Source organism: Zingiber officinale, chromosome 5A (genome assembly GCF_018446385.1).
Source record: "Zingiber officinale cultivar Zhangliang chromosome 5A, Zo_v1.1, whole genome shotgun sequence".
Classification (NCBI taxonomy): Eukaryota; Viridiplantae; Streptophyta; class Magnoliopsida; order Zingiberales; family Zingiberaceae; genus Zingiber; species Zingiber officinale.
In genome coordinates, this window is record NC_055994.1 from 30,771,323 (window position 1) to 30,791,728 (window position 20,406).

The 20,406-nt window shown below is 32.8% G+C and overlaps 1 protein-coding gene across 3 annotated transcripts; it reads left to right on the forward strand.

Moving 5' to 3' along the window:
• Window positions 1–4,972: 4,972 nt before the first annotated feature.
• On the forward strand, window positions 4,973–18,828 carry LOC121980391 (nudix hydrolase 9-like). Of its 3 annotated transcripts, XM_042532407.1 has the most exons (11): window positions 4,973–5,167; window positions 5,309–5,383; window positions 5,855–5,911; window positions 6,618–6,700; window positions 7,031–7,089; window positions 10,086–10,234; window positions 11,823–11,966; window positions 14,508–14,666; window positions 14,747–14,959; window positions 17,628–17,705; window positions 18,581–18,828. In XM_042532407.1, the coding sequence occupies exons 1-9, from the start codon at window positions 5,003–5,005 to the stop codon at window positions 14,843–14,845; spliced, it is 990 nt and encodes a 329-aa protein (XP_042388341.1). In that variant the 5' UTR covers window positions 4,973–5,002; the 3' UTR covers window positions 14,846–14,959; window positions 17,628–17,705; window positions 18,581–18,828. The 3 variants fall into 3 exon arrangements, with proteins under 3 accessions (XP_042388341.1, XP_042388342.1, XP_042388340.1); XM_042532408.1 differs by lacking the exon at window positions 17,628–17,705 and having other exon boundaries at window positions 18,581–18,827; XM_042532406.1 differs by lacking the exon at window positions 18,581–18,828 and having other exon boundaries at window positions 17,628–18,062.
• The last annotated feature ends 1,578 nt before the right edge of the window (window positions 18,829–20,406 follow it).

Genomic DNA, 20,406 nt, shown 5'->3' on the forward strand with positions numbered 1-20,406 from the left:
CTTTTGCTCGACTTCTTGTGCTTCTAAGCTCCTGCACACTTAGACATAAGGTTAAACACAATAGAACTTAACTTAACTTGTTTAAACACATCAAAACAATCTTGGGGTACCAACACTGACTCAATTAGAATGACTTAGTCTTTAGAGTGACTCAACTATGGCTTCATCAAAATGACTTTATTTTGAATTGAAATGACTCAACTTTGACTTAGCTCGAATTAGGTTTGAAGGTTGGACCTTTAGATCTAGTGGTGTCGACGAAGCCACATATATAGTTTGATAAACTCAAGAACGATATCAATGATTATTAATTATATTTATACTTTTAGGGTAAAAATTAAAAGGGTATCTTATTCTGAATTATCAAAAAGACATCACACCCTATCAGCTCTCTTGTAAAATGATAGAGTTGCTTTCAATATGTCTACCACATGCATTAAATATAGTATCAAACGAATTTGATTTGTTCAATAATATTCATATTGTAGAAGATATAAATCCATAGCTGTCACAATATTATAATAGCTACGGTTTTATAGTTACTATAACACAAACTTTTATTCATATTTAGAATCAACTTGTCTTGTTGTAAAAGTTATGATTTATTATGAAATCATAACTGTTATAATATTATAGCAGTTACAATTTTATAATTGTTACAAGCTTACAATATAATTTTATCTTGTTCAATAATATTTACGTTATAACAACTAGAAATTGTAGTTGTTATAACTACCATAGCAATTATAAAATTATACCTGCTATAATAAAAACTTATCGTTGATGGGACGAAATGACAAGAGATAATAATATGGGAATAGTATATTAAAGGATAGTTGAGTAATTATATATGGGTGCTAGTGGAATGGGATAGGATGCCTTTTGATTAAAAAAAAGGCACATCATCATTAGAAAAATGGGATGTCTTCTTAGAGCTGTCAAATGGGTTAATCCGTGGCGGGGTGGATCAACACGTGGCGGGCCAACGATTTGGCAGGGCGGGGCGAGCTGATATGTCAACTTGGCAGATTGAAAAATCTCCAACCCAACCCAATTGAAGGTGGGTTGCGGGTTACGCATGCCAATCCGCAGGCCCATAATTTTAAAAAAAAAAAAAATTAAAAAAACTTTCATATCTTCGACAAGCTTCTTCAACTTGAGATGCAACCTTTAAAAGGAGAATGAAAAATTGAAGTGAGATAAATTCACAGAAAAGTTATTTGAAGAAGGTATTGATGGTTTGCGAGAGATAATTAGGAAGATCAAAGCAACGAAGGGTGAGATAGATGAATTGTGGGCTATGCAGAAGTTGAAAGTTGTTGACCAACAGAAGCAAATTTCAATGCTTCAAGATGAAAAAGATTCAACCATCTATGACCTCAATCTCATGATCAATGAAGTCGACAGATGACAGTCAGCTAGAAAAACTTTCATATCTTAAATAGTATCGTGTCCTTCTCCAGGTCTACGAACATGTGTTTCTCAACCTGCGGATCAACCCAAGTTCGTCGCGGGCTGACTCGCGCTGGTTGCGAGCCTAAGCCGATCGGCCTGTGGAAGACTTGGGTTGATAAAATTCCAACCCAACCCGCTTAATTGGTTTGGTAGGGCAGGTCAATCCGACGGGCCCAACCCAAATTGACGGCTCTATGTGCACTCTTACTGTAGATGTCGCCACCTCCGTTAGGCAGGATGCCATGACCTGGACCCAGACACCCCTCAGCCTCGTCGCGCCCCCACGTCATTGTGGATGTCTGTGGCGCTCCCGCCACATCGCTCACCGCCACTGTGCATATCTGTGTCCTAGAGGCCAGATCAGATCTGTATCCAGATCTATGGGTCGCCATATAATATAAAAAATTTGATGGTCGACCCTCACTACCTTGGTTCGTCGAAACAATCATGATAATCGACACATATTCTACTATTTCAATTCTAATATATATATATATATATATATATATATATATATATATATATATATATATATATAATTTGTCATAAATTTTTTAATTTATAATTTGTGTTTAGTCTACTAGTAATTTAAGAATTATGAAAGTAATACATTAAATATTTAATGATATACTAGCCATTTAATTTGAGGATATGTCTAAAATACTAAACAATATAATAATACTAAGAATAAATAATAATCTGTTATATATATAATTATAATAATTAAAACTATTTAAAATTTAATCTAATTAAATTTATTTAGGAAAATAATAATAATATAATTAATAGTTAATAAGAAAATAAATTTATATGACTTTATAAAATTTGTTTTAGATTTTTTAAAAATTTAAGTGAATTTTTATTATATTTTAAAATGATTATATTTTTAGAAAACTAATTTTATTTATCAAAATCTTAGTTCTAAATCTATGTTGCAAATTGCACCCCCTTTTTATCAAATGATTTTTATACCATTTTTATTCTTTAGAATAACAAGTTATTTGAACTCGTTTACTTGTATTTTTTTTAAATTTTTTTAATTTTTATTTAATTTTATATTATAAATTAATTTTGTTTATTAAATTTTTTATTCTTTTATTTATATAATTTTTCATATATATGTCACTAGTTATAGGTCACATGTTCATTTATGGTACAAACTAATAGGTACACCATCAAATACGTCGTGAGTAGAATTTGGAGATAATATTAATTGAAAATTTTATTTTTATATATTTTCATTTTTTTTGTGTATTATTACATGTCACCGGGGCTATGGTACCGTAGTAGGAGATCCAGATTGTCATCTAGGCACTCCCGATTCGATCCCCAATATGACGTTATTTGCATAAATTTTCCTCCAAATGGATGACACAATCAAAAGATGTTGGACTTTGGGTTGGTCGTCGCTTGTTACTTTCCGATTTACCTTCATGATCGGTGGAAAACTTCCATAGGACTGGACCGATCAACCATAAATATAATCAATGACGCTAACTGAAATTATCATTTTTTTTTCATTTAAAAAAATATTTATTCATAAATTATAAATGTATTTCTTATTAATTATTTATATTTTTATTAATTATATATATATAATTTTTATTTTCATCAATATTTTTATACTTTCTAAAATTTTTATAATAAGAACTTCTAAAATCTATGATTAAATAATAGCATATAATAAAAAATATATTTAAAAAGGAAAATAAAACTGCTAAAAAAATAAAAAAAAACTAGTAAAAAAAATAAAACCAATAAAAAAATAAAACTAAACCAAATAAAAGAGTATAAAATTAAAATTAAAATTTAGGCTAGAATCCGGAAGGGAAGGGAGTGTGTGAGAGGGTGCGAAAAGCACCTCTCATTATTAGCAACTTATCTTCTGTTTCTCTACGCCAAAACCCTAAAAAGTCGTCGCCGCCTTCTTCTTTTCGACATCGCGCCCTGTGAGTTGCTCGATCAGGCCACGCCGGAGAGCCTCCAATGTCGTTGTCTAATTTATCCAGAGGTAATCATTTTCGATCTGCTCCGATCCGATATGTTCCGGTCGTATCGGAACGCCCGTTCTGACCGTTCCACGAAAGCTGAATAAATGCCTAACATTTTCATACTTGGAAAAATAATATATAACAGTTGCTAGAAAATTAATAAGTGGATCTTAATATAAAATTGACATCAAGAAGAGTACATTGGTATGCAAAAAGTCATATAATAGTATAATTTATAGTGTTAGAAGTTCGAACAAGCAAGGTCCAACTACTAAATTTCATATAATTGTTGTCTCATCAACATTTAATTATGAGTCTGTATCATTATAATGTGATAAAAGATAAATATGATAAATTTTGTTACCAGTACTAAAAGTATTGTAAATGTGACAAATGATTTTCCAAAGATCAAGGGCCAACCCTATGCTCCCTATCTTATTTCCACTAGTACTAGATAACCTAACAATTTGATATATGCTATTTAATGGCAATATTGTGTTAACTAATATATTAAATCAAATTCAAAGATTAATTATGGAGGAAAACTTTAAAAAAACTTATGGATTTTAAGATAAGTAGACTAAAAATTAAATGTGAAATGTAATTTAAGTAATAAGTAAACATTTATGGAGTAGTCAGGATTGATAGAAAAGAATTCATTGTAAGTGAAAGTTTTAGACATCTTGAACAATTATTTAACAAGGGATATTAAAAAAGACATCATAGATATGACAAAGAATGGATTGTCAAAATGGCAAGGAGTTTCTGAAACCTCGTGTGCTTGTCGAATTCCTCTAAAGCTAAAGAAATTTTTTATAGGACCATATGATACATCATATGCTATGAAACAAATGCTAGGTAGAATAGAACTATAATAAAAAAAAAATTAATAATGCAGTAGGAATAAGAATAGTGTGATGCATGCATTGTGTTATTAGAAATGATAAAAAATATATTGAGATGGGAAAATCATATTTGAAGGTCACCAAGAGATTGTGTAGTTAAAAGAGTTAAATTTATTAGTCAATATAATAAAAATGATTTAATTAATTTATATATGAGTAGTAATATAATAATTCATTATGCAAGGGATAAAATTGATGTAGTGAATCTTAAATTATTAACTTACACATGGCTTACATACATTAGAAACTAGATTCAAGTAGATAGTCAATATAAGCACTAGGAATTCTCTGGTCCGTAATTTACAGATTAGAGGATGATTCACTGTATGAGGACCATTAATTTGGATGGAACCTATCTTTAAATTAGTAGAGTCCATCTAAATCAAAGGTCTATAATAATGGACCATCCATTGATTCACAAATTATGGATCAAAGAATTTGTCCTCCAATATAAGTATAAGTAGGATATTGGGTGTCAATTAAAAAATAATAATAATAATAATAATAATAATAATAGTGCATAAGTAAGAAAGTTTGGTGTATGAAATATTTTTTGCTTTTACCCCCTTTAATTTTACTTTCCTTTCTTATTTGTTGGTCGAAAAATCGGAAACAGTAGAGGAAGTCGATTTTCACGGTGCCTTTCTCCAGATGCTGGCTCACATTCGCTACTCTCCCTTTCAAGCGTTCAGAATCGTTTCCTCTCGTCGCCCGCAGGGGATCATGTCCATCAGCGCGGGAGCCGGCGATCCAACGGACCCCGGCACCGCCTTCAAGCTGCTCGTCTCATGTCCCTCTGGTCTCCCTGCTTCGCAGGTTGTGCGCTGCATACTCTCATCTTTCCTTCTTCCTTTCTCCTTGGTTTTGTTGCAGGGATGTTTGGAGCTTGTGAAAAAAATTATCCAGAGTTTTTAGTTTTAGCGTGCAATTTAATAACTACTGCCGTGCTAAATGAAGGCTTTTGTCAATTTCGACGCTTCCTACGATCGGATTCCTCATCCTGATGCTAGTTTAGAAGAATCCATTAACGAGGTGCGCACATTCTAAAAACAATGTCTTCTCTTGCTTCTTACAAATGCTATATTTTCAGAACAATCTGAGGACAATTTGGAAGTTTTGGCCATTGAAAATTGCTCTTTCTTTCATTGAGTTTTCTTTTAAATTGGAGGGATGCAAATCTTTTAATTTTAGTATTTTTTTAAAGGTTTTCTCTCATAGACAATTTGACTCGATAAGGATTTGCCTTCTTTGAAAGTAAAGTAGATATTGTATTTTCTTTTCTACAATACCATTCTTTTTCCCCTTCTGTTTTCTGAACTGGAGCTGAGAGACAGATCACAGAGGGCCTCCACAGATATTATCATATGTATTATAAATAATGTAAAAAAAAATATTAAAAAAATTGTTTCCTATTCTGTTTGTATCTGCAATTCTGCATCTTACCTTAACGCAAGTAATGTACAACAGTATAAGTGTCATTGCAATCACCTACATGTTTTGCAGATATGGAATCGGCGAGTTCAGGGGAATCCTTCACTGTATAGTGGATTAAAGTTTAGGGTATGTTGTTTGGGTGTATTGTTTATGCTACTTCTTTTGGTTCTTTCTAGCAACCAACTCTTGAAGTTTCTTCAAAGTTTTTTGTCATATATGACTAAAGACAAAAGGATGACACTGAAAATTTGAAAGCTAAACTGAATAGTGTAATTTTTTTGATAAAGAAATGAACACTGTCCTTGTGAAAAGAAGAAGAAGAAGAAGGAAAGAACAATATCCCTTGTGAAACAAAAAGCAAAGGAAAGAACAAGATCATGAAATTTGAATAAGTTAATCATTACGTAGCTATTCTAACAAACATATATCTATAACAACTGTAGTGTAAAAGAGATGAAAAGTTAATTCTATTGAATTAAACAAAGCTTGTAATTACCTCAAATTTTTAGTTGAGGTCTGGTATATAAATTTTCCAAAAATTTAATTCAGGCCACATCTGGTTGGATGCCAAAGAGCACACTTTTTCAAACCAAATATGCTATAATAGTAGGAACAGTAAGCTCAATGTTCGCCTTTTGACATGTATTAACCCTCTCAGTGCTATCAGTAATATCAGTAAAAATGAAAAGCAAATTTATAGCATACCCAAATAGTGTTTTTTTTTTGAAAAATCCACTCATTGCTTCCTTGAAGTGTTTGCTTTTTTGTTAATGTTCCCAATATGTCCTTCAAGTAATGCTCCTAAATTGATGGTTAAAATAATTTATCTCAGTATGGGGATCACACTGTACAATATGCAGATGGCTCAGATAAAATTTCCTCAATTTGCCTTCACTTGGGTCTCACAGATTACAGGTAATCATCACTCACACTTCTTTCTAGCTTGGCCATATGTTTTTGTAACGCCTCTTTTGAGTGGGTTTAGATGTGTACGGTTCCAGTTTGATGCATGCAACATTTTGTTTTAATTGATTTTTCTTATATGTAAGCAGTACTTATATCCCATTAATAGTTTCTATACTTTTCAATTTAATGAATTAGTGTGCGTGATATTATTAGATTGGTTGTTTAATGCTTATCAGTTGGAGCGGTTAAGGTTGTATTTGCTAACTAGAAAGTTTATTATTATTCATCTTGAATTTTTATGCTGAAATTAAAATGTTTTCAAAATATATAAATTTTCAGGTCATTTGTGGGCACAAACTTGAATCCTTTATGGGAGAGGTTTCTTTTTCCTTCAGCAGGTATTTTTGAAAACTGCAATTATGCACCATATCTTCATGAATCTAGGCACCGGTTGGTTCTTTTTGAATTTTTGTGGCCCTTTATGTAACACTGTTTTTGGTGATGTTTACATACACAGCACTGTTTTTCCGGCATCTGCTTTGGCATAACATGCATACTGGTGCTCTTATATGTCAACTTAATATGTGAGAACTTCATGTCTACAATATGTTGACTCCTCCGAGGCATGGCTTATGCTCCGATTAAGGTTAAGATCAAAAAAATTTAAAATTGAGAATGACGTCAACATGATTTGACTGATTTCCATGATTCATCTGGATGATTAGTTAACGTTTCAGCTGATATATTTTTAAGATAAAATAGGAATGGATTACTTATCTCTAATATTACTTAGTTGATACATATTATTTAAGATAAACAAGGTATTGAATGACTTACAAAATTATTTAACATGATATTGAAAACGAAAAAAATACCTGATCAATGAAGGATAAGTACTCTAGTAGTCTAGTTCCCTTATATAAGAACAAGGGAGATGTACAAAATTGTGTAAACTATAGGGGTATTAAACTAATGAATCATACCATGAAACTTTAGGAAAAAGTAATAGAAAAAAGATTAAGAAAAGAGACACAGTGATCGAAAATCAATTTGGGTTCATGCCTTGAAGGTCAACAATAGAAGCTATACATCTTCTTAGACAATTAATTGAAAATTTTCGGGAGCAAAAATAAAATCTACACATGGTATTCATTGACTTAGAAAAAACTTATGATTAAGTCATAAGAGAAATTATATGGAGAATTCTAGAAAAGAGAGGTGTTAACGTAACATATATTGAACTAATTAAGAATATGTATAAGGATGTAACAACCAGAGTAAAGACTTTAGGCGGAGTAACTAAAGCATTTCCAATAAAGATAGGGTTACATCAAGGATAAACTCTAAGTCCCTATCTTTTTACACTAATTATGGAAGAACTCTACATTCAAGACACAATACCGTGGTGTATATTGTTTGCAGATGATATTGTTTTGGTAGATGAAACACGTGAAGGAGTAAATGCTAAATTAGAATATTGACGGGAAACACTAGAAAGGGAAAGATTTTAGATTTAGTAGAATAAAGACCGAATATATGGAATTTAAGTTTAGCAATATTAGACGTAATGAGATAATTGTTAAGATAGGAGATGACGAGTTGTCGGAACCAAGAGGTTTAAATATTTAGGATCTTTTTTGCAAAATGATGGAGGGAAAGAGAGAGATGTTTTACATAGAATACAAATAGGATGGTTGAAATGGAGGAGAACGTTAAGTATTTTATGTGACGGTAAAGTACCACTAAAACTTCAAGGAAAGTTCTACAAAATCGTAGTTATACCTGCTATGTTATATGGCGCTGAATGTTGGACTATAACTCGAGCACATAAGTAGAAGATGAGAGTTGCAGAGATGAGGATGTTAAGGTGGGTGTGTGGACATACGAGGATGGACAAAATAAGAAATGAGAGCATTAGAGAGAAAATTGGAGTTGCATCTATTGAGGAAAAATTCCGAGAGACATGTTTAAGATGGTACAGGCATGTACTTGGACGATTAATAAATGTTCCAGTTAGATAATGTGAAACTATGCCAAACACGCATATCAAACGAGGAAGAGGAAGACCAAAAAAGACTTGGTTAGCGACAATAAAATAAGATAAAATTTATTTAAGTATAGATGATGATATATAAGGAGATATAGCTCAATAGCGTAAAAGAATTCATATAGCCGACTCCACCTAGTAGGATAAAACTTGGTTGTTGTTATTGTATACATATTAGGAATAAGATTTGAATTTTAAATTTTGAATTTGGATTTTTGCTGGAGCAGTTTGATTATAATTTAAGTTGTTTGGTAATTAGTTGTAGTGTTGATGTTTTTATATTTGGTAAATAAATCAATGAGGTTAATTATGTTTTCTGATTATTTGTTTCTTATTTTTTGTAGCATTAAATCTATAAAAGTGTGTTTCATGTAGTATTCAGCCGATTAATAATATTCCACTTTATCTTCTTTGTGGTTGAATTTTCTGCATGAGGTTGGTGTTCCATTATGTTACATCAATTGCTATTAGAGCCGAACTTGGTTTGGTCTCAGTTCTACATAACAAACTAAGCACTATATATCTAACAGATAACTTTATCAATTACCTAATCTAATGCTCTGACTATTGATTAAATAGTTATTCTAGAGTCTAACAATACACAAACGGTAATCCTATTTTTGGTAATAATCAAATACCGAAGTCTTTACTATCTCAAAGTATCTTCCTCCCTAGTAAATTTTACTGGAAACAATAAATTTTCACTGCTTTAAATTTCATATTTGGACATATTTGCGTTACTACTGGATTAGTTGGCATCTCTAGAGACAGAACTGAAGAATTATGAAGTTTTTTTCTTTGTTGTATTGCTTTCAATTCCTTTTTTTCCATGTAGTTCAGTTAATCACTTAATTAGTTGCTTTACTATAATTAATTTGTATTAGTAATATCCTCACATATTACAATTGGTGGAGGTTTTGGATCTGAAAAATGGTGGAATTGTAAAACATTTTGTTCATTTTCTGGTCAGCACGTGCTATTCAAGCATGTCTGGCAGTAAGTTAAATCTTCTGCAGTGTCTGAGTTGGATTTTGTTCACTATCGCCTATATCTTAGCAACTTGAGTTGCAAAAAGCAAAAGTTTGACCGTCCTACAATGACCACAATTTGGGACTAACATCTTACACTGAAAAATGCCATTTGCTGGATGCTGATTTTGCCCTTATTTTTGGAATTTATTTCAATTATGTTTAGAGTATGCTTTTGAAATGAATCCTCTTTCTATTTATTCTTAGCACCTACATCTTGTTTTCCTACCATTTAGGATCTAGGTTTTTTGGAGCTTATCTATCATAGAGATTAATGAATATTTTTTGCCAATCAAAAGTTTGTTTTGATTTTCTCTAGATGACTCTTTATGCTGTCAACATACATCAAGTCCGCTAGGAAATGGAGCTATAGTGGAAACATCTGATGGAAAGATTCTCATCTTACAAAGAAGTCATAATGTGGGCGAGTTTCCAGGATATTTTGTTTTTCCTGGAGGCCATTCGGAGGTAAGTATTATAAGCTACCAGAAAAGCAAGAGCAGTTATAAGCAATTATCTGCCATTACAGAAAAACAGTCATGTACACATGTAGGTTCCACAACTCCTGAGTGGCAAAGTGGAAGCCAGTCTCTGATTTGCAGGACTAGAAATGACTCGTAAATGCTGGAGTTTATTTAAATTTAGTAATAATCAATATTATCTTCAAATTTTCTAAATCTGTACTCTTGTTGGATAATTATTTACGTGGAAGCCAGTCATATTTTTACGTGTTTAAAATTTATGATATGGCTATTAGCACTGTTATTCCTGTAAATCTGAGGTAAAGTGGTAGTCTGTGATCGTAATTGGTTTCATTCAAGATATTAATTCATCCTGGTATGTAGGCTCACTGTCTTCATCAGAGTGGTTCACTATTTAGTTCAAATTTCTTTCATCTGAAAACTAAACAAAATATCTGAGATCCATCAAAAATATACATTGACAATGTAGTCCATCTATTTGCTTCATTTGGTATTTCATATTTTCTCTTTGTCAATATATGAATTTGGTTAATTTATTAATTAATCTAGTAGAACCTGATTATGGATAAGTTAAATAAGGAATAGTTTGTTTATATGGAAAATTATTAGGTTTGATTCCCTAGGTAGACTTTTTGTCTGTCGTATAAGCAAGTACTTAAATAGGGCTCCTTGTAACAAAGATGCCTGTACCTTATATTTCAAAATGCTTATGCAAAGTCCCTCTCACTCCTCTGGACCAAAACATCCTTCACCTTTTCATCCGTTTTCCTTTTCCCTTTTCAATTCTCCCCTCCACAATTCTCTCTCCTTGTATTACTCTACCTTGTAAACATACAGTAGCCCACTATAAAATTGTATTGATATGACAATTACCCCCACATGAAGATCTAGACAGTAGCATGGCTTCCTTGGCAGGGTTTGAAATCTCGTACCATGGCGATAATAGTCAAAATGTATCATTTTGATAAATTAGTGAAACTTGATACTATTCAGCATAGACATTATCTCCTATGTTGTTATATTAATGAGTATCTTTACATGCTAATAGTCGACACCCCTCGACATGCTAGAATACAAGATGAATTGAGATACTCTTGTTATTTAACAAGATAATATTAAAATTATAGCATTCTAAATGGAAAATAAAGATTAAACTTAAGTATATAGTTGTGTTAATTTTTTTTCATCTTCTTCATCCTTCCACTTCCAATTCGCTATGGCACCATACATCAGAAAATCTGCATGATACGGAAACAGATCAAAGACCGAAATACTGAAATGGCTAGATTTTGAACCTTGTTCCTCAGGCAACCTATTATGGTGTAATGTGTAAGATATGATCCCTACCTATTGGGACTATATTTTATGGCTCTTAGTTATTATTATTATTATTTTATTTTATCTTCCTTTTTTCTATTATAGCTATACCCATCCAAGCAAACACCTTAATCAATGTAATTAGTACCAAATCTTATCATTATATATGAATGAAAAATGCATTTAAAGTTCATCTCAATGATGTTTCACTTATCCAAGTATTTTTTTTTAAAGACCTATGACCTATTCTTTTTCAGCCCCAAGAAATTGGAATTTCTTCTCATTGCGCTGATAAAGGCACCATACAGTCTGATCTTATAAATCAGAAAGTTTGTGTAGAGATGTTTGATGGTATCATTCGGGAGGTGGTTGAAGAAATTGGTGTTCCTGCAAATTCTCTGGCAAGTAACTATTTGCATTTATTATTAACTTATGGTTGCTCTTGTAATACAATTTAAGTGTTCAATTTCATTGTGCATTAGGGCAATGCATATTTTTCCTTGAAAAAAATTCAAGCTCTTGCCTTTTACAACATTGAGGAGATAGACTAAGTTAAAGGACATTTTTTTCACTTAAGTGTGAGGTCCATAGCAAAAAGCAGCAGTATGAACTTTTGGAAAAACGTCAACAATAAGAAATATTTTCCTTGTGGAGTAACTCCAGCTATAATGGTTATTGCAGTTACTGTAATTTCATGTTGCAAACCAATATTTGCAGCAAAAAAAAAAACTATGTATTTTCAATTGAAGTTTCCTGCATTTTGATACCGACAATGAGAACATTTGTTGATAGGAAAAAGGGTAGCCTACTGTACCCTTTTATGTGCACGATTCTGCTATGCTGATAATTAATACTAAGTTACATTTGGGAATTAACTACTCCTCACAACTAGTTTTTTTGCCTATAGATCTGCACTGAACTTTTTTTTTACTTTACTGGTCATGTAATTTGGACATTTAAAAATATATATTGGGATTATTTTCCTACTAGATCCTAATATAATGTGCTAATTGATACATCTCTCCCCTAACGCTTGTGATACGGGTTATGGCGAGCGGGTTCAGGAGATGACATAGATATTAAAGTCAAGCTGAGACGGCGGTCAAGGTTAGGATAAGGTGATGTTCGTTACCTGGTTCTATTGATCGCCCCGCAGTAAAATCCTGGAAGCATGCCCAAGCATTTCCTGAGCAGGATGCTCGGATGGGGCCAATCGGTTATAAACCCGATTGAACATAAGGCTGCGTTCGACCGGGCAAAGCCTGGGCGAGCTTAAGGGAACTCAGCCTTATAAAACTCTTAGCATACAATTGGTCGGGTGAAGGCCGAGCGAATATAAGGCTGCCTGTGTACATTCGACTGGGCAAAGCTCGGGCGAGCCTAATGGTACTCGGCCTTATAAAACTCTTAGCATACTATCAGTCGGGCAAAGGCTGATTGAACATAAAGTTTCCTGTGTACGTTCGACCGGGCAAAGCCTGGGCGAGCCTAAGGGTACTCAACCTTATAAAACTCTTAGCATACGATCGGTCGGACAAAGGCCGATTGAACATAAAGCTTCCTGTGTGCGCTCGACCGAGCAAAGCCTGAGTGAGCTTAAAGGTACTCAGCTTTATAAAATTCTTAGCATACGATCGGTCGGGCGAAGGCTGATTGAACATAAAGCTTCCTGTGTGCGCTCGACCGGGCAAAGCCCAGGCAAACTTAAGGGTACTCAGCCTTATAAAACTCTTAGCATACGATCAGTCGGGCGAACGCCGATTGAACATAAAGCTTCCTGTGTGCGCTCGATCGGGTAAAGCCCGAGCGAGCTTAAAGGTACTCAGCTTTATAAAACTCTCAGCATACGACCGACTTAATGACCAGTCGAGATATGTTCAGCAAAAGGTATTTTCAATATACGACCGGCTTAATGACCGACCGAGATATATTTGACAAAAGGTATACTCAATATACGACCGGCTTAATGACTGATCGAGATATATTCAACAGAAGATATTCTTAATATACAACCGACTTTAATGACGAACTGAGATATATTCAGCAGATAAGCAGTCAACAACATTAGAACAGCCTGGCAAACTTGTCAAGGAATATGCCCTCGAAGCTTCTTCATTAATTAATCAGTTACAACAATACACTCCTTCGGGTATTTCATTAAGGGCCTAAGTCATAAACGACAAAGGAGGTACATCTTGGATAGAAAAAATATTTCTCAGGGGATTATTGCACGACGTCTAGGTTGTACTTTTCTCATCTTCTAACAAACTCTGAGGTACCGAGGACCACCTCACGATCGCGGAGATTATGTGAGGTGGTATAAAAAGGAGAATCCTCTCCGCTGGCAAGGTACACAGACATTTGCATCTGAAGGCCTACTTTCTAGCATTTTCGCTACTATTCTTCTTCCACTTTTCAAGAGAGGAGACTGACTTAAGCGTCTGAGGGTCTAGCTAGGGATTCCCACCTCGGTTTTAGGTCACTAGCGCTTTGTTGGCTCGTCTGACTATGCACACAGGATTAAGGAGGAGCTCCTTCAGATCTCGAGAAGCTCATTGTTCTTTAACCATCAGAGTCAGCGCATCATCTCATAGCCAGGATTAGACGAGCACGATTCTGCTATGCTGATAATTAATATTAAGTTACATTTGGGAACTAAATACTCTTCACTGCCTCTAGATCTGCACTGAACTTTTTTTTCACTTTATTGGTCATGTAATTTGGACATTTTAACAATATATATTGGGATTATTTTCCTACTAGATCCTAATATAATGTGCTAATTGATACATCTCTCCCCTAACACTTGGGTTAGAAGAAAAGAAACTAAAAACCTATTGAATGACTTTAGTTTCGGCTTATAATTTCCTTTCCCTTGTACATTTGGCATGCTTTGATACGCTGTTGTTTCTGACTACTAGAATACTAAAATATGAACGCAGACAAATCCTCTTTTCATTGGAATTTCTCGTCGGGTCATGAATGCCAGGCCAACAGCTTTCTTCTTTCTAAGGTGCAATCTACCAGCAGAAGAAGTTCGTGAATTTTATTCAAAAGCACAAGATGGATTTGAATCCACTCAAATATTCACAGTTTCAAGGGTTAGCACTTTTTATATTTGTTTACTATTTGTCCCATTTTCTGTCATGTTTCAATGCTCACAAATTACTAGAAAAAACAGGATGATTTGAAGAAACTGGCACTGAAAATGCCTGGTTGCCATTGTGGAGGACTTGCTCTTTATGACCTGATGACGGAAACCCTCAGCTCTCACACATAGTTAAGAAAAATGCTTCAAGTTTTCTGTGGCTTATTTCATTTACCTCTTCTTCACACAAGTCAGTTAAATACTTGATGACGCAAATTTCTGTATGTCTCAAACACAACAATTCAGGTAGCTTCTTTTCCTAATTGTTTGATTTGATTTTTAGTTGAATCAAATGGGTTCTTGATGTGCATGGTCAATTCCATTATGTTCCTATCTAAATAGTCATTATCGTTCCAACAAGGAATGAGAAATAATTGAATTTAATGATAAAAAGGTTCTTCTCATTTCAATTGCTTGACCAAGGTTACATCTTTCATAAAAAAGGTTCTGATGGATTGTAGTTATTTCAAATCCCTTGAGTTTGAGATTTGAATTGTTTGAACATAGACCTTTTGAATCTTCAAATGTAATAACAATTCTTCAAAGGTATGTATTTGAAGTCAGGAAGAAATCTTGGTTGATATCTTTTTTTTTCCCGTCTTTTTACATTGGAGCCTAAAATGCTTCCCCTCCTTTTTCCTGTGTACCTAATTTTCATTGGAAGGGAATACCAACTAGTGGGATGGAATGAAACAGTTATAAATGCTATTTAGTTTTTCGACCTACACAACGACTTCAATATTAATACTCAAACCTCGCAAGTTGGTTCTCCTCGCTTTGCGATTCATTCCAAGTGGCAACACACACACATAGAGGAAACAAATAGACAAGGGGGAGAGAGATTAGGAGAGAGATTGAGGAAGAGAGAAGGGTGGCATAGAGTGGAGAAAGGAATCAGCGTTTGTCGGTAAACAACACGCATGGTAGGCAATTGGCAATTGGCAAGGGTCAAGGGGCAAGGTAGAGGAAGAAAAGTATATGGGGAGAGAGTACATGGAAAAGAAATGGGGAATATAAATAATTCCTAACTTTCTAAAACTTTTATTAACTTAATTAAACACAATTAATGACTCAGACTAGACTATTGTATATTTAAACTTCGTCTATAATTAAAACTATCAAAAAAAGTTTAAATGAGCCCAATTTGAACTCACCATTTCTACTTGAAGGGCTCCATGTAAAACTGACACTCATCCCTAAAATCAAAAATATTTGTTTAGTTAAGCTTAATTAGTTGTCTTAAATTAAAAGGATAATATAATATATACAAATTTAAATGGGATAAAATTTGGTATATAACATTAGCGAGACTTGTTTTTCGTATTCCGATTTCTATGATGTTAAGAAAGATCGAGAGAGACTCTCCAAGCAAGTAATAGGAAAACTAGAATTCAATGAAACCGTGCTTTTCCTTTGTGTCTTCTCTCAGTTTTGGTTCATTCGTTTGATCCCATACTTTGATTAAATAAAAATTTATTGATTAAGTTGGTAAAGTAATTTGTTTATTTTTCTTTCATTATATTTAATCCATCTCATTAGAATATTATTGAAGATACATATTAAAGATATATAACAATCGAAATTAGTGTGCATAAATGAATTGAAGTTTTCTTAAGAAACTTATCTAGTTCAATTTTGAAGGTATGAAAAAAAATTCATTTGAATTTGATTTTTTTTTTTGAATTTATATCAAATTTAACTTAGTCGAGTCTAAGTTAAGTTATATATATTTATAGATTTATAATTATAAAATTTAGCTATAAAATTTTAAATTTCAATTTAATTCTAAACATAATATTTGACATCTCTGAAATCTAAAAAAGTTTAGATCTCACTATTTTTCTTCCATTACAAAACCAAATTAAAACTAAATGATGAAATTTTAAATTGTTTACTGCATCCAAGAGATTTGTTTAAGTTTATCAAACAAAATAAAAGAAATAAATTCAATTCTTAAGCTTTTATTATACAAATCCATAAAAATATACATTCATTTTACAACTGGCAGTTGAAGCTCAAAATTTAAAAAATTGTGAAGAACACAAGTTTTTATCAAAACGTTAAAAGTTACTTAGACATAGATAATATCGGCAATGAAGGTCTCTGACACCTTTAAAACTGGAATTGCTTTGATGTTGCAAAATCTGAAAGTATACCCTAGAGTATTAGGGAAGATCCCATTTTTCATTGCTCAATTCCCGCGTTATTTGAAAATGTTGTGTAGATTACAAGTGTAAATCATTATAGAAAAAGATAAGTATTCCATTTACAAGAAACTAAGTTATAAATTTAAACTTAATTGGGTGCAAGTAATCTTTAACTTCGAGGACTGAGGTAAGAGGTGATCAAATTAATTTAATTAATTATTAAGTGAATAATTAATTATAACAAAACAGTTAATTAAAAATCACAACTTATACTTATGTTATTGTCAATGATTCAATTAAATAATTATTGAAAGCATACTAGCACGACACAATATGGTACGAAACTATATCACTCCAGAATTGCAGCTCATCTTGAGATTTTAAACTTTGATATTAAATTAATACATATTTTGATAGAAAAATATGAAAGAAATTACTTTGGAACAACTGCTGCAAGTAATTGTGATCTAGATGAACACAATACATCAAGAAGATTGTTGTCTATGAGAGTTTATGTAAGTGTCATCCACCCATGTTCTTTGGTAAGCCAAGCTATCTTTGGTCTGTGGTGTTGTGCTACAACAAAACTTATTTGTAGTCTCTTTCATGGGGCTTTCCATGTGTGCATTGGTATTGTATTTTGATGTGTGTTCTACGTACTATATGCATCTCTATTATATATTATATGCTTCATGTGCACTAGCTCTTTTACATTATGTGCATCTCCGTTTCCGTTCCTAATTTTGTATGCCCTTTTTTCATGCTAGGTGTACTGTTCTCCATATCTGGTTCCACCATCTCTTCAATATGAGGTGATCATTCTTCGTGGAATATTTGTGGAGGAGGTATGCACTTAGCTGCATCGAGAAAGATGTTATCTGTTACATGGGCCTATTCAATGGAGATATTCTGTTCTTTGTTCCGTGGGACTTCTACTTTTGAACTTTCAATTTCATGCTCATACATGATCAAACGACACACTTTTCTCCCCACACACATTCAAAATATCTTTGCTTCAGTGAATTAAATTATTTTATTTTTCAGTGGAGATATTCTCTAAAATATGCTTATTATAAGTTTATTGCATGTAACACAATTGAGAGTTAAATGGGATCAAGTTGGCTTGGTTTTCGGGATGTATTCCTAGATGTTCTTTTATTACTTGACTGCTTCATGATAGACCTTGATAAATTGGAGAAGATGGGCATTCTTAGCCATACTTTTTGTGCTGTGTAAGGCTGCAAGAGAAACTTCCTTACATCTGTTTTTTGAATGTTCCCTATAGAAGTTTAGGAAAAATAGTTTTTCATGAAGATGATTTCTGTATTTGGGAAAGACCTTCTAGAATGGATCCATGGAAATTATAGAGATATGAAATATAAACTTTGTTTTACTTCCTACATCTACTCAATACTGGGCGAACAGAGCAGGAGACTATTTGCTCATGAAAGTGGAGTCCTAATGTGATTTTTGGGCAAATTGTGAGGAATGTTGGGCTTAAAATGGGTTTTGAGATTTCTGGAGGCTTTATTAGGGTCAATGGATGTATTTTTGTGCTTTTGGTGCTTCAATTATTGAGTATTAAATGGGGTGCTGATAGGGTGTTTAGCTAGTCTGTTTATTTTCTAGTGTGGATTGAAGGTTGTTAGCTTTGGTTGTATCTTTGTTAGTAATGTTGGTGATTTTGTGTTGAATGCATCAAGATGGATCGTCTTTGCAGTTCTCCGTGACCGGTTGTGATTCGGTTAAGCTGAGAATTGATGGGGCATTTGGTGGTTGGGCATTCCCTGAAGGATGGCTGCTACATAAAAGCTATTTCTTTACCTCTTGAAAATTTATGATGTTATCATTTTCCCTGTGCAGAAATCTTTTAAGTTGAAATTGCCATCTTAGTGAAAAACTCTTTGATGGCTCAAATCATATTATTTGTGTGTTTAAGAATGTACTTCAGAAGGTTTCTTGAAGTATTTAGGTTGTGTGTCAGGTATTTTCTAGTTGAAATGGGCCAACTAGCTGTTTGTTTAAAAACTCCTTATGACCTAAATCATTTTTTTGGCTAGAAAATAGCACCCAAAATTTCGTAGGAGTTCTTTGTTGATGTTCAACTGTTTTTGAGTTAAAATTTTGCTATAATTCCAAGTTAATTATATTATTTTGTTTAAAATGATTTTACTGCTTATCTGAAGTCTTAAATGGAGTGTGTTTTGAGATGTTCAAAACTCTAACCATTCGTTACAAATTTACAATATTTGAGTTTTCAAATAGGTTTTTGAATAAAATTTCCAAATGACTCATTTCATCTTACAGAGGGATTTATAGGTGGGTGATTCATACAAAATAACAAATGAATGTGAAGTTTAAAAAAAATTGATTAATTAGGTTGGGTAACGTCGAGTTTAGGGTGACCGGTTTAGTCTCATGAAAATTTCTCACCGATCATCAGGGTAAATCGGGAAGCGCACGTGGTGGTTAACCCAGAAGTCCAGTATCCTTTGATTACGTCTCCCATTTGGAAGAAAAATTCTTACAAATACGCCGTATCTGAGGTTTAAACTATGGATACCTAGGAGATAATCTGGATGTCTTACCATGATATCATGGTCTCAGGGATATGAGTGATTCATACAAAATAACAAATGATTGTGAAGTTAGAAAATATAAGTGGGTGTATAAAACTCTCATTAGTACATGTTGGAAAGAAGAGTTGCATCATATATTGGATTTATTATATTTATCTTATATATTATAAGAGATTACTTTTACAATTTGAATTGCGATTTCAAAATCATATGTTAGCAATTTTATCATTGTTCCTTCATCTAAAGTTAGATAATTCAATTTAAAAATGAGGTGCACTATTTGGCAAATTCATCAATTTTGTTCATAATTTTTCCTTGTAGGCCCCAAAGGGAAAAGTACACCCATAACATGATAACATAAGAAAATAAGAAAGACAAATGTAATTTAACATTATTTAGCCTAAGCTCTGTAAAAAGAAAAATTGAATGTATATTATAGAATTTTTTTTTTAATATGTCTCTGTTAAAAATCCTCTTATTGCTTTTCTTTAGATACATGAAGAAAATAATGAAAAGTACATCTTCATTGCTCTTAGTGAGCCTCCCTTTCTTCTTGGACATCAAAATCTCTCCTTTAAAAGAAACCCACTCTACTTTTCCTTACTCCCACCTCATCCAGGATGTCATCAGCTAGGCTTTAGAATGCTTTCAAAATTGAATATGATCATTTTCATTTGTTAAAGAAAAGGAAAATGTTGCTTTGTTACAAAAATGGTATCAATAAATGGTTTATAGTGATCATTATACACCCTTTATATTTTCTTTTTTCTCAAATTCTTCTGAAGAAACTTCTTACAAAATTAGTTTATAGTGATCAATAAATTTAACAACTATAAGATAAAATAACTAAGAGTTTAAAGATAAAAATCTTAGATCTCTAAATAATGAAAGCTACAAAAGAGATGGGAATAGACACAATGGAGTTGAAAACTCGGACAATATTATTTTTGTTTCTTGTCTCCAAGCT

Coding starts and splice junctions, on each gene's coding strand:
- LOC121980391 (XM_042532407.1), top strand. CDS start 5,003: ATGCTGGCTCACATTCGCTACTCTCCCTTTCAAGCGTTCAGAATCGTT. Junction 5,384..5,854: donor TAGAAGAATCCATTAACGAG/GTGCGCACATTC, acceptor CATGTTTTGCAG/ATATGGAATCGGCGAGTTCA. Junction 6,701..7,030: donor TTGGGTCTCACAGATTACAG/GTAATCATCACT, acceptor ATAAATTTTCAG/GTCATTTGTGGGCACAAACT.